The 12,738-nt window shown below is 47.1% G+C and overlaps 1 protein-coding gene across 1 annotated transcript in view; it reads left to right on the top strand.

Annotated features, from left to right (window-relative positions):
* HSPH1 (heat shock protein family H (Hsp110) member 1) overlaps positions 1–12,738 on the top strand; it is a 216,780-nt gene that overhangs the window by 48,288 nt on the left and 155,754 nt on the right. Inside the window, exon 5 of the mRNA XM_029602650.1 lies at positions 5,823–5,922. Within this exon, the coding sequence (XP_029458510.1) occupies positions 5,823–5,922 (100 nt within the window). The remainder of the gene's footprint in view (positions 1–5,822; positions 5,923–12,738) is intronic.

The raw sequence follows: 12,738 nt of genomic DNA, 5'->3' as shown, positions 1-12,738 counted from the left end.
CTCGCACTTCCACCTCAACCAAACCATATCCTTGCCAACCACGGAAGGTTTGAAGAAGTCTGAAGAAGGTCGAATACTGCGCCATCTCGACATCGGCAGGCTATTGTCCAGATACCTGGAAACGTCGGAAGCAGTACGAAAGACGGACCACCATCACCATCACAGCGGGAAGAGGCAAGGAGAAGCGGCCTCACGGGCGACAATTGCTCGCTGGATCAAAGAAGTCATCAAGGCGGCCTACGTAGAAGCAGGAAAACCACCACCTCTACGGGTCAAGGCTCACTCTACCAAGAGCGCAGGCGGCCTCCTGGGCAGAAAATAGGATGCTGTCGCCTGCAGAGATATGCAGAGCGGCAACGTGGTCCTCCCTCCATACCTTCTCCAGATTTTACCGTCTGGACGTCCAGGCCAGGGAGGACACAGCGTTTGCAAGGGCAATCCTAAACGGACCTCTGGCAGCCTCCCACCCAGTCCGGGAATAGCTTTTGTACATCCCATTTGTTCTGAGTCCATCTGCTACACGCTAGGAAATGGAGAGATTACTTACCTGATAATCTAGTTTTCCTTAGTGTAGGCAGATGGACTCAGCATCCCGCCCGGCTGCCAATATACATGGGAATTCACCATTTCGAGGTAAGCCATGTTTTCTGACATTAGGTATCCACCCTGCCGGGTGTCGACGCCTTCCGGTTGAGAACATTGGCGGTCTCCAGCTACTGTCAATCGGTCAGGTTAATCATGTTCAGTCAATTGATCGGTCAGTCACACATATATCCATGAAGTTTTTGCAAGGAAGATTACTGAGCGCCTGCACTTCCTGCAGGGGTATATGTACCACGTGCTGACGTCAGATCCGTCTCAAACTGCTAGCACGAGCACACTATACCCATTTGTAATGAGTCCATCTGCCGGCCCTACACTAAGGAAAACGAGATTAACAGGTAAGTAATCTCTCCATTGTACCTGAAGACTGGAGGATAGCAAATGTAACCCCAATATTTAAAATGGGCTCCGGGGCGATCCGGGAAACTACAGACCAGTTAGCCTGATTTCAGTGCCAAAAAAAATAGTGGAAAGTGTTCTAAATATCAAAATCATAGAACATATAGAAAGACATAGTTTAGTGGAACAAAGTCAGCATGGCTTTACCCAAGGCAAGTCCTGCCTGACAAATTTGAAGGAGTTAAACATGTAGATAAAAGTGAACCAGTAGATGGTAGTGTACTTGGATTTTCAGAAGTTCCTCATGAGAGGCTTCTAGGAAAAGTAAAAAGTCATGGGATAGGTGGCGATGTCCTCTTCGTAGATTACAAACTGGCTAAAAGTCAGGAAACAGAGTAGGATTAAATGGACATTTTTCTCAGTGGAAGGGAGAGTGGATTGCCTCAGGGATCTGTATTGGGACCTGTACTTTTCAATATATTTATAAATGATCTGGAAAGAAATATGAGTGAGGTAATCAAATTTGCAGATACAAAATTATTCAGAGTAGTTCAATCATAATCAGATTGATAAATTGCAGGAAGACCTTGTGAGACTGGAAAATTGGGCATCGAAATGGCAGATGAAATTTAATGTGGATAAGTGCAAGGTGATGCATATAGGGAAAAATAACCTATGCTATAGTTAACACAATGTTAAGTTCATTAATAGGAGTACCACCCAAGAAAGGTCTAGTTGTGTGCTGTGGCAATCAAAAAAGCAAACAGAATGTTGGGAATTATTAGAAAGGGAATGGTGAATAAAACGGAAAATATCATAATGCCTCTGTATCGCTCCATGGTGTGACTGCACCTTGAATACTGCATACAATTCTGGTCACCATATCTCAAAGATATAGTTGCGATGGAGAAGGTACAGAGAAGGGCGATAAAAATGATAAAGGGGATGGAACAGCTCCCCTATGAGGAAAGACTAAAGAGGTTAGGTCTTTTCAGCTTGGAGAAGACAGCTGAGGGGGGATATAATAGAGGTTTAAAATCATGAGAGGTCTAGAATGGGTAAATGTGAATTGGTTATTTACTCTTTCGGATAATAGGACTAGGGGGCACTAAATGAAGTTAGTATGTGGCACATTTAAAACTAATCTGAGAGTTTTTTCACTCAACAGACAATTAAACTCTGGAATTTGTTGCCAGAGGATGTGGTTAGTGCAGTTAGTGTAGCTGTGTTTAAAAAAAGGATTGGATAAGTTCTTGGAGGAGAAATCCATTACCTGCTGTTAATTAAGTTGACTTAGTAAATAGCCACTGCTATTACTAGCAACGGTAACATGGAATAGACTTAGTTTTTGGGTACTTGCCAGGTTCTTATGGCCTGGATTGGCCACTGTTGGAAACAGGATGCTGGGCTTGATGGACCCTTGGTCTGACCCAGTATGGCATGTTCTTATAAGAAGAGGATTCAGCTCCCTGAGGTGTTAGGGTCCTTCGGGTAGAGCAGGGCAAGTGTGGGTTGGCAGTCCCTGTCAAGACTTGACCCTTTTTTCACGAGAGGGGGGCGGGGATAGATAGCCAGGGGCTCCTCTGCAGGTAGCCTTTAGAACCAGGGAAGTAGTCTTTCCTCCTTTGTTCCCTTTAGGCCCTGTTTGTTTGGTTTTTTTTTTTTTTTTTTTTAGAGAGAGAGCAGGGACTGGGAGAGGCTGCTGCAGCAGGGCTGAGGAGCGGGTAAATTTTTTCTGCCAGGAGGCAGGCAGGAGGGAGTTGGCCAAATTGCCTGCTTTTGGGGTTGGGAAGTGCTGTATTTCAGCACTGGGACAGTGATCAGTGGGATTCTTGCTGTTATGTTTGTTTTTAGTCCTGACCACGTGTGCAGGCCCGACTTCCCCGACATGCTGGTTCCCCCCCTCCCGCAGCGTGGCTGACTTTTTGCTGTGGTCTGAGGCAATCTCGCCTCGTTACAGCCTTGTTTTGCCGCATTTACACTTTGGGGGGGGGGGGGGGGGGAGGGGCTGGTACTTTGGTGCTACCCCAGGGAAGCGGTGAGAGGGCAGGTGGCTGGGTCGGCTCCGGGGGCGGGCAGAGGATCCTACGGCCATTTTGGCAGCATATGCAGAAGTTAAGGCTGCCATTTCTGAGCCCTGGAATTCCCCTCCCATGCTTTTTCCTGTGGGAAAGGACTCTGCTGTTGGAGGGGGCCTCGGGCGGGAGTCACAGGACTCTTCCTCCTCAGACCCACAGGCCTTTCCATGGGCTTTGTGCTTCTCCTTCATAAGGCTTATTTAACCCAGAAGGAATTAGGGGCAAAGAGGCTTTTGCCTAGGCAGTCCTGGACAGCCAAGAAGGCTGGGGGCCTATGGAGACATGGATCCTGTGGATGCTGGGTCTTGGGTGAGCCCCAGAGGAGGGCGATTCGTCGGATAGCCTGGATGATCCTGACCAGCTCCAAGGTGGTCTGGTGGCACCGGACAAGGACCCTGTGAGTGCCCTGGGAGATCCAACACAGAACTTGTAATGAGATCCTTTGGTCTTGGGGGATCCCATGCAGGATCCAGAGGCAGTTCTGGTTGTAGAAGGAGATGACCCGTGTGTGGTTCGGCTGTTCTGCAGAGAGGAACTGGGCCCATTGATTCCCCAGGTGCTGGAGGAGCTCGGCATCAAAGACATCCAGGAAGACCCTGACAAAGGCGTGAATCCCCTACTGGAGAGATTGTGGGGACCTCCTACCACCTTTCCATTACCGAAGCAGGTGAAGAAGTTGGTGGATTAGGAGTGGGAATCTCCCGAGGGGGGCCTGAAGGTCGCAAGAGTCCCGGAAACCCTCGACCAGGAAGTCCTACAGCTCAAAGTGGAAACGTTTTTCCATCTAGTGTGTGGATCATGATCTAGATCCTTTCTCATGCCCCCTACCCCAACTGCTAGACTATCTGTGGCACCTGTCAGAGTCTGGGCTCCAGACCAGTTCTGTCAGTGCACCTCTGTACAACATATGGAGGTATTGCTGACACACCGGTTTTGGTCCAACCCTTCGTGGGACGTTTCATGCAGAGCCGCCTCCAGCTGAGGGCCCCCCCCCTTCAGCCTCTGGTTGCGTTCTGGGACTTCAACATTGTCCTGGCAAGACTCATGTGACCTCCTTTCGAGCTGCTGTAGTCCTGTGACCTGAAGTTCCTCACCTGGAAAGGCCCGTAGGGTCAGTGAACTTCAGGCTCTGGTTACGTATGCATTGTACATGAAGTTTTTCCACGATTGTGTGGTCTTGCATATGCACTCTAAGTTTCTGCCCAAAGTCATAATTGATTTCCACCTCAAATCAGTCCATCATTCTGCCCACCTTTTTTCCGCAGCCTCATTCCCACCCAGGGGAACGGGCACACCATACCCTGGACTGTAAAAGGGCTTTGGCGTTCTACCTGGATCGCACAGCGAGCCACACAGTCCACCCAGCTCTTCGTGTCCTTTGACTCCAACTGGCTGGGAGTGTCAGAAGGAAAACAGACCTTGTCCAAGTGGCTGGCGGATTGCATTGCCTTCTGTTATGCATAGACAGGCCTTCAGCTAGCTGGCAGAGTAAAGGCTCACTCTGTGCGGGCTATGGTAACGTCGGTGGCTCATTTGCATGCAGTCCCCATCATTGAAATTTGCCGAGCTGCAGCCTGGTGTTCTCTTCACATGTTTGCGGCTCACTACTGCCTAGACAGGGATGGACGTCGGGACAGTGCTTTTGGTCGGTCCGTCCTGCATAATCTGTTCCAGACTTTAACCCAACTCTTCTTGCGGGACCCAGACCGCCCCCCTGTTCCATACATCGCCGCAGTTGTGTTGTCTGTTGGCACCTTCAGTCGCTGTTGGACTTTTTGTTGGGTGGGGCAGTCTGGAGCTTTGTACTCACCTACATTTGAGGACTACCATCCTGCTTGTCCTAGGAGAAAGTGCAATTGCATAGCTGTAACAGATGTTTTAGGACAGGATGTTAGTCCTCAGGAATCCTGACCTCCTCCCCATGGAGTTGGGTTCTCCTTCTGGTGTGTTATTATTTCGCTCATATTTTGCTATATTGTGAGACTGAAGGGGGACCTCGCGTGGACATGTGATGATGGCAGGCTGGGCATGCTCAGTCTGCTGGTCAAAGTTTTTAGAAACTTTGACAAAAGGTTTCTGTGCTGGGCTCAATTGGATGATGTCACCCACATGTGAGGACTAACATCCTGCTGTCCTAGGAGAATATCTGTTACAGGTAAGCAACTGCTCTTACTTAAGCCAGAAATATGTCAAAATATCTATCATATGTATAGTCTCAAATAAAACACCATCTTACAAAATTAGTGTTTTAAAAGAATATCAAGAAACATGGATACAGGTTCTTTCAAAGATTCATTTGCTAACATAATAAATAGAATGACCAGGGGGATCTAAAAAATGTATGAATCTTGGAGAGAATTTAAAGAACAGGAGCATGAGGATTTTCCACTTTCAAGAAATATTTTCGATTGATGATAACCTTTCTCTCCCCTCATATTAGGATCCTTGGAAATGTTGGATCAGCAGATAGTTTCTCATAGAATGTTTTGACAAGATACTTCAGTCATATTCAGCTATTGATCTGCTTAACTTGTACTATGTAGAGGCTGTCAGTTTCTGCTCACATAGAGATTCATTGAAACATACAATTTGACTCAGGGGTCCCTATCCTTTGTATTTAACTCTGTATAAGTATACTGTGTATTTTCAATTTAAAATGTAGGTTTCAAGGTATGGAATAGGGTTGGAAACATTTTGGTGTGATTATCTGGAAAACTAAAATTGTTTTTGTATAGCCAGTTGTTTTGTCAGACTTTTAGTTGTCTAATTCTCTTGTAATTTAATTCTTACATCTTTTTTCAGGTTCCTTCATTCTTTACTGATGCAGAAAGGAGGTCCATGTTGAATGCTGCTGAGATTGTTGGCCTGAATTGCTTGAGATTAATGAATGACATGACTGCAGGTATGAGACATAAAATAGAACTTATGTAGCATCATTTATCATTAAGTGGTGTGCAACAAAGCCAGATCATGTCAAGGCACTTCAAAGGTTTACTAAAACCTCTCATCCATGTAGCTTATGGAACAGCTGTTTAGTCCATTGAAGGGCAGTTCCTGTTCATACCACAGATCTGTCCAGACAAGAGGGTTTTGAATCCCTATCAGCAGATGGAGGCAGAGAACCAAACATTTCAGGTACTGCTACTTAACTGAGTGCCACCTGCAGTATTTCTGTCTCCAGCAGATGGTAGAAGTGCAAACCTACATGTCTAGTTAAAAAAAAAAAAAAATGAAGAAAAATAATTAGAAGATTAGAGTAGGTTTAGGTAAAGAATAGATGTCGTCCCTGAGGTGCTAGGTTCCTTCGATGACCATCCCTCAGGTCGAGCTGGATTTGTGATCCCTGTGCTGCTTTAGCCTGCATCATCCAGGCTTAGGAAAGCCAGGGGTCCTGGTTCCCTCCTTTCTATGAGGTCGTCTTCCCCAAGCATCAAGTTTTCACTTCCCTCGGGAAGTATTTCATCTTCTATTGTTTGGACTGTTTCTTTAAAAAAAAAAAAAAAAAAAAAGCTGATGTTTGAATTGCTGTCATGGCCGGGTTTAGAGACGTAGACCTCTAAGCTGGGGAAGGAAGACTTTGTATACAGGGCTGCCGATTGGTGACTTTTCCTGAATGAACTCGGGCTGCCATGCTTTGAAGTGTTGCCATGGCAGGAGTCAATCTATGCTGCATGTTCCCCCCCCATGGCATAGATGTCTGAGCATGCAAACATTTGCAGGGCCTGGTGGAGGCCCCTCCCCCTGGATCCAAGATGGCGTTGGCAAGCAGCTAGTGGGTGCCGCGGTGTTTTTTTTCTTTCCTGTGTATCAGGTTACCCCGGTTAACAATTTCCTGAATGCCGCACACAGCCTAAAAGTGTCAGGCGAAGGAGAGGACTAACCCCGCAGTCCCTCTGGGAACCCCTATTTCGGGCCCTATGGACGCCCACATACAGAGAGTCAGGTCGGAGGTGGTGTCTATGGAGGAGGATGCAGGAGGAGATTTTTCTGGCTTCCCTCCAGACCTTTCAACATACTTGGGTCTACCTTTGTCAACAATACATCCACTTCAGCTTGTTCAGAATGCGACTGCTAGAACTATCTTTAACCTACCAAGATCAGAACATATAACACCAGTATTATTACAACAATTACATTGGCTTCAGATTACCCAATGTATCTCCTTTAAGTTACTTACCATGATCCATAATCTGCTTTATAATACAAATACTGTTTGGCTCTGTTCACTATTACGTATCTATAAACCTTCAAGACAACTCCGTTCGATGGACAAATGCATTTTAGAAATTCCCTCAGTCAAATCAGCAACCCTGGCTCTAACACGAAAGCGTGCATTTTCTGTAGCTGGTCCAATCCAGTGGAATGCTTTACCTGACCACGTAAGATTGACAGTTAATCATAAATGAATTTGAGAAAAAACTGAAAACCTATCTGTTTACTAAAGCATTCAATAACCAGTAATCCAATTTGTTGAAACATATATCAGATTTGATGTACCTACTGTATTTAATTTGATTGTTTTGTCCCTATTTTATGAACATAATTTTGTAAACCGCTTAGATGGGCAGATACCTGCCTTAATCGTGCGGTATATAAGAATTTTAAATAAAATATGTTTGCCCTAGGAGGGAAGATTTGAGATTATTGTTGACTCTTCATTGACTTGGGTACAGGTCAATACTGAGGGACTGGAGGTGGTACTCTCTGTTAAGTAGCAGTGCCTGAAAAGTTTAGTTCTGCCTCCATCTGCTGGTAGGGATGCAAAACCCACTTGTCTGGACTGATTTGTGTACTACAGGAACAAAAATTAGCAGGTAAGAACCAATTTCCCTATTCTTTAGAGCATTTTACCTTTGAAACATTGCAATTTTGGACTTTTACAAACTTTTTTGCTCTTTGTTTTTGTGATTTTCTTTTGATTCCATCGCCAGGCCCCTCTCTGTGCCTTCCTGTAGTGTCGCTAGACAGGGTTTTCTGCATTTCGGGTAAGTTTCCTTTCGCAGTCAATTCCCTCCTGTGGTGACGGTCTGTGCCCACCGGCCATCGACCGCTGCCATCACTTTCGAATTTGCAGTCCTTTTGTTTCGCCCTGTCACGGCCGTGTCTGGTTTTCACTGGTGCCAGAGGATCATGTCTATTGCTGATCCTGATGAGGTATGTATCCTCTACGTGGGGGCATCGCATGACATCCAGGTGTGTGTCCAGATGACCCCAAAGGGACATCTGCTTTGATTCGACAAGATGGACCTTGGAGCCCCACCGATGGACACCATGCCATAGACATTGGCAGGAATGTCTTTTCCATTGATGCCAGTGGATAGGGGCACCGGAGACTGACCATTGTCTATCTTCTCCGGGCTGAGGACACTGGGTTCATCTTTGACCTTGGCACTGGGCAAAGACCAGGCTGAGCATCGAGAGAAACCAAAGAAGCATTGGCACCAGGCACTTTTGTTGCGATGTCCCCGAAGCGAGACAGCGGTGAGGGGGGCCCATTCTCTATTGGTGCAGAGGGTCCACAAGTCTCCACTGATCCTGGTGCTAGGTGCCGATCCCCCGCACGGTTCCAAAGATCTGGCTACCCCTCCTTCCTCCTAGTCTGTTTTGGCATCAGCAACGTTTGAGGAGAAGCTGGAGCACAGTCCAGCTTGCGATGGAGTGGGTGTTGTAGGGCCTTGGTTCTGTGGCAAAGATGGCAACAGATATGGTGCTGCCCGTCCTCATACCACTTCTGGAGAAGCTCAACATGCTCATCTGTGCCTTACAGACCCAGCTGGCACTGATTCCCAGGACAGCATCTACAGTAGTAGTTGCCGGTTTCTCCAAGGAGGAAACTCCCCAAAGGCCGGCAGAGATGCTGTGTCCTGTAGCTCTGTCCAGTTCTGCCAGTGCCTGTACCTCTGGACAAAGGCTGAGCACCTAGGTCCCATCCCCTGTAGCATACAGTGAGGATGGAGGGTCCTTGTGACCCCCTGGAGGGATGATCCAGATATTTCATCCTCAGAGGACTTTGATGGTCTCCCATCAGACCCTTGTCCTCTAGATGAATGAAGTCCCCACGAGGGCTTGACCTTCTCTGTGAGAGTGATGGGGGCCATCCCATTTCAACTTTTAACAAAGCATGATGCCAGGCACAAAATGCTTGAGATCCTCCAGTTGTGGAGTCTCCTAAGGGAGATTGTGGCAGGTCCTGTATACAAATCTTTAAAAGAATTGCTGCTGAGGATATGGGAACTTCTCCTCACAGTGCCTCCCATTAACAAGAAAGCAGACATGATCTACCTCTTCCAGAAGGCTGCTGGATTCGATAGATGTCAGCTGCCTCACCAGTCTGTGATGGGCAGACCCATTCCTTGGCACCCCCAGGGTGCCAAGGAATCAAAGAGCAATGGATGTTCTTGGGAGGAAAGTGTTTCAAGGTGCCATGTTTATTGCCCACGTTATTGCCTACCAGCTCTACATGAGCTAGTACTCGTGTGATATCTGGAAGCAGGTGCAAGAGGTGGTGGTGGAAGAGCTGCTTCAACAGCAGCAAGACACCCTTGTCAGTGGTGCACAAGGGTCTGGAGTGCAGAAAGCATTCCTTGCGACCTACAATGTTTTTGAGATCGGTAGATGTAGTGTATTTGGATTTTCAGAAGGCAAGTCACTCATGAGAGACTTCTAAGAAAACTAAAAAGTCATGGGATAGGAGGTGTTGTCCTTTTGTAGATTACAAACTGGTTAAAAGACAGGAAACAGAATAGGATTAAATGGTGAATTTTCTCAGTGGAAAAGGGTAAACAGTGGAGTGCCTCAGGGATCTGTATTGGGACTCGTACTTTTCAATATATTTATACATGATCTGGAAAGGAACACGAGTGAGGTTATCAAATTTGCGGATGATACAAAGTTATTCAGAGTAGTTAAATCACAAGCGGATTGTGATACATTTCAGGAGGACCTTGCAATACTGGAAGATTGGGCACTCAAATGGCAGATGAAATTTAATGTGGACAAGTGCAAGGTGTTGCATAGAGGGAAAAATAACCCTTGCTGTAGCTACACGATGTTAGGTTCCATATTAGGAGCTATCACCCAGGAAAAAGATCTAGGCATCATAGTGGATAATACTTTAAAATTGTCTGCTCAGTATGCTGCAGCAGTCAAAAAAGCAAACAATCAGGTCGATACAGTAACGTTGAGTTAAAGATTCCCGGTCTGTAACATGCTGGGAGCGCACAATACAGACGAGTAAGGCCATCCAGCGATAGTCTCCAGTTTCACGCGTCCTTAGCGCTTCCTAAACCCTTTCCTAAACCCTTTCCGCACCCAGCATGTAAATGAACGAAAAAGCTGTATAATGAAGGAATTAGCTATTCCCCTGCGATACTGTAACGGGCGCTGATATTATCTCCTCCGTAACCCGCTGTTCTGCCGCGGCCTTAACCTGCTAGTTTACAGCCTCCCCCTAGTAGGAGTTAGTGTAGTGTAGTGTAAAAACATTGCTTACCCGCCCTGGTCCCATCCGGTCTCCTGCAGCCCCGTCCGGTCCCCTCCTCCCGAAGCAAAAAAAAAACAAACGAAAAAGTAGCAAGGCTCGGGGCTGCTATGGTAAGTGTAAAAAGTGTTAAAAACAAAAAACCTGTGTGTTATATAAAAAAATAAAACAATTTTAAATACCTGTCGGAGGGCCGTGGGTCCAGGCGGCCGGTGGGCGGCGGGCAGCCATCAGCGGCATCCGGTAGTCCCTTCTCCCTTCCTCCCTCCCTCCCCTGCCTGGATGAGCGCCAAAATCGCACGGGCAGGTCGGCAGCAGGGGGGGGGGCGGCAGCAGGATCCGGGAGCGGCGGGTAGGCAGCAGCGGGGTCCGGGGGGGCAGCGGCAGCAGGATCCAGGGGTGGCAGCGAGATCCGGGGAGCGAGTAGCGGCAGCGTGTTCGATCGGGCAGGCAGGTAGGTGGCAAAATAAAGATGGCCGCCTGCACGGGAAAATCGTGCAATTGGCCGCTGAAGACGTGACGTCACGACGTTTGGCGTCACGGGGTGTGAGGTATTTAAAATTGTTTTATTTTTTTATATAACACACAGGTTTTTTGTTTTTTACACTTTTTACACTTTTTTACACTTCCTGGTGCCTGTCATTTCAAATGTCATTTGAAATGACAGGTACCAGCGCACCCAGGTTACTGTATAGGCGCTGTTACAGCGCCTATACAGTAAAATGGGTTGCGCGGGCATAACCCTTCCCTAACGCTTCACAGCCGCGGCATGCATTTGCATGCGATTAGAGGAGAGTATCGGGGAGTTAGTGAAGAGAACTGTGCGTGCGGGGAGGAAGGGTGCGCCTGACACAGCCGCACTGTTTTTACCGCGGCCTTACTGTATCGAGCCGAATGTTAGGAATTATTAGGAAGGGAATGGTTAATAAAACAGAAAATGTCATAATGCCTCTATCACTCCATGATGAGACCACAGCTTCAATATTGTGTACAATTCTGGTCACCGTATCTCAAAAAAGATATATATTTGAGATGGAGAAGGTACAGAGAAGGGCAACCAAAATGATAAAGGGGATGAAACAACTCCCCTATGAGGAAAGGCTGAAGAGGTTAGGGCTGTTCAGCTTGGAGAAGAGACAGCTGAGGGGAGATATGATAGAGGTCTTGAACGAGTAGATGTGAATCGGTTATTTACATTTTTGAATAATTGGACTAGGGGGCATTCCATGAAGTTAGCAAGTAGCACATTTAAGACTAATCGGAGAAAATTATTTCACTCAATGCACAATAAAGCTCTGGAATTTGTTGCCAGAGGATGTGATTAGTGCAGTTAGTGTAGCTGGGTTCAGAAAAGGTTTGGATAAGTTCTTGGATGAGAAGTCCATTAACGGCTATTAATCAAGCTTACTTAGGGAATGGCCACTGCTATTAATTGCATCAGTAGCATGGGATCTTCTTAGTGTTTGGGTTATTGCCAGGTTCTTGTGGCCTGGTTTGGCCTCTGTTGGAAACAGGATGCTGGGCTTGATGGACCCTTTGTATGACCCAGCATGGCAATTTGTTATGTTCTGCACTGGGAATAGACACCCACAGAATGGCATGACTGCAGGCCTTGGATCTCCAACAGGAAGTACAGGCACGATTCGCTGACTTGTTGTGACTGGGAAGAATCTCTTCAGAGATAGGGTGAGGGGTGTTATGGCTCAACTTCAGGCCCAACACAAACAGCCCAATAGACTGGAAACCAAAAGTAGCAATACAGACAAAAATCAAGGTATCCAGAACAACTTCAGGCCCACCATGAAAGTCTCCAACTCTCTGCCACCATGCCTGAATTGTCCTCTTCTAGGAGGCTGGTGAGATAGGGACCAAGGAAGTCTTTCTTTTGCCAAAGGAAGTACTATCCTCTGCCTCCTTGCTCCCGTCAACACCATCAAGGGTCCTGTGGCCATCCCAGGCAGAGAGCCCCCAAACCCCAGCCAGCTCCTCAGTCAACTCCGGGCACAGGGTTTTGACTGGGCCATAGGGAGCGTAAGCTGGTTGCCCATACCTGGGATGATGGACCCTCCGGTCGGGGGCAGGCTTTAGTTCTTTGCAAATCAGTGGCCCAGTGTAACCTTGGACCAGTGGGTTCTATCATCTGTCACGGGTACCAATTGAATCTATTGAGTGTCCCGCAAAATTGCGCTCCTTAACCACATTATGGGCAGGTAGCTCATCGGAAGGTACTACAAATGG

This window comes from Rhinatrema bivittatum, chromosome 5, assembly GCF_901001135.1.
Source record: "Rhinatrema bivittatum chromosome 5, aRhiBiv1.1, whole genome shotgun sequence".
Classification (NCBI taxonomy): domain Eukaryota; kingdom Metazoa; phylum Chordata; class Amphibia; order Gymnophiona; family Rhinatrematidae; genus Rhinatrema; species Rhinatrema bivittatum.
The sequence above is the reverse complement of the archived record's forward strand: the minus strand, read 5'-3'. Positions and strand labels throughout refer to the sequence as shown.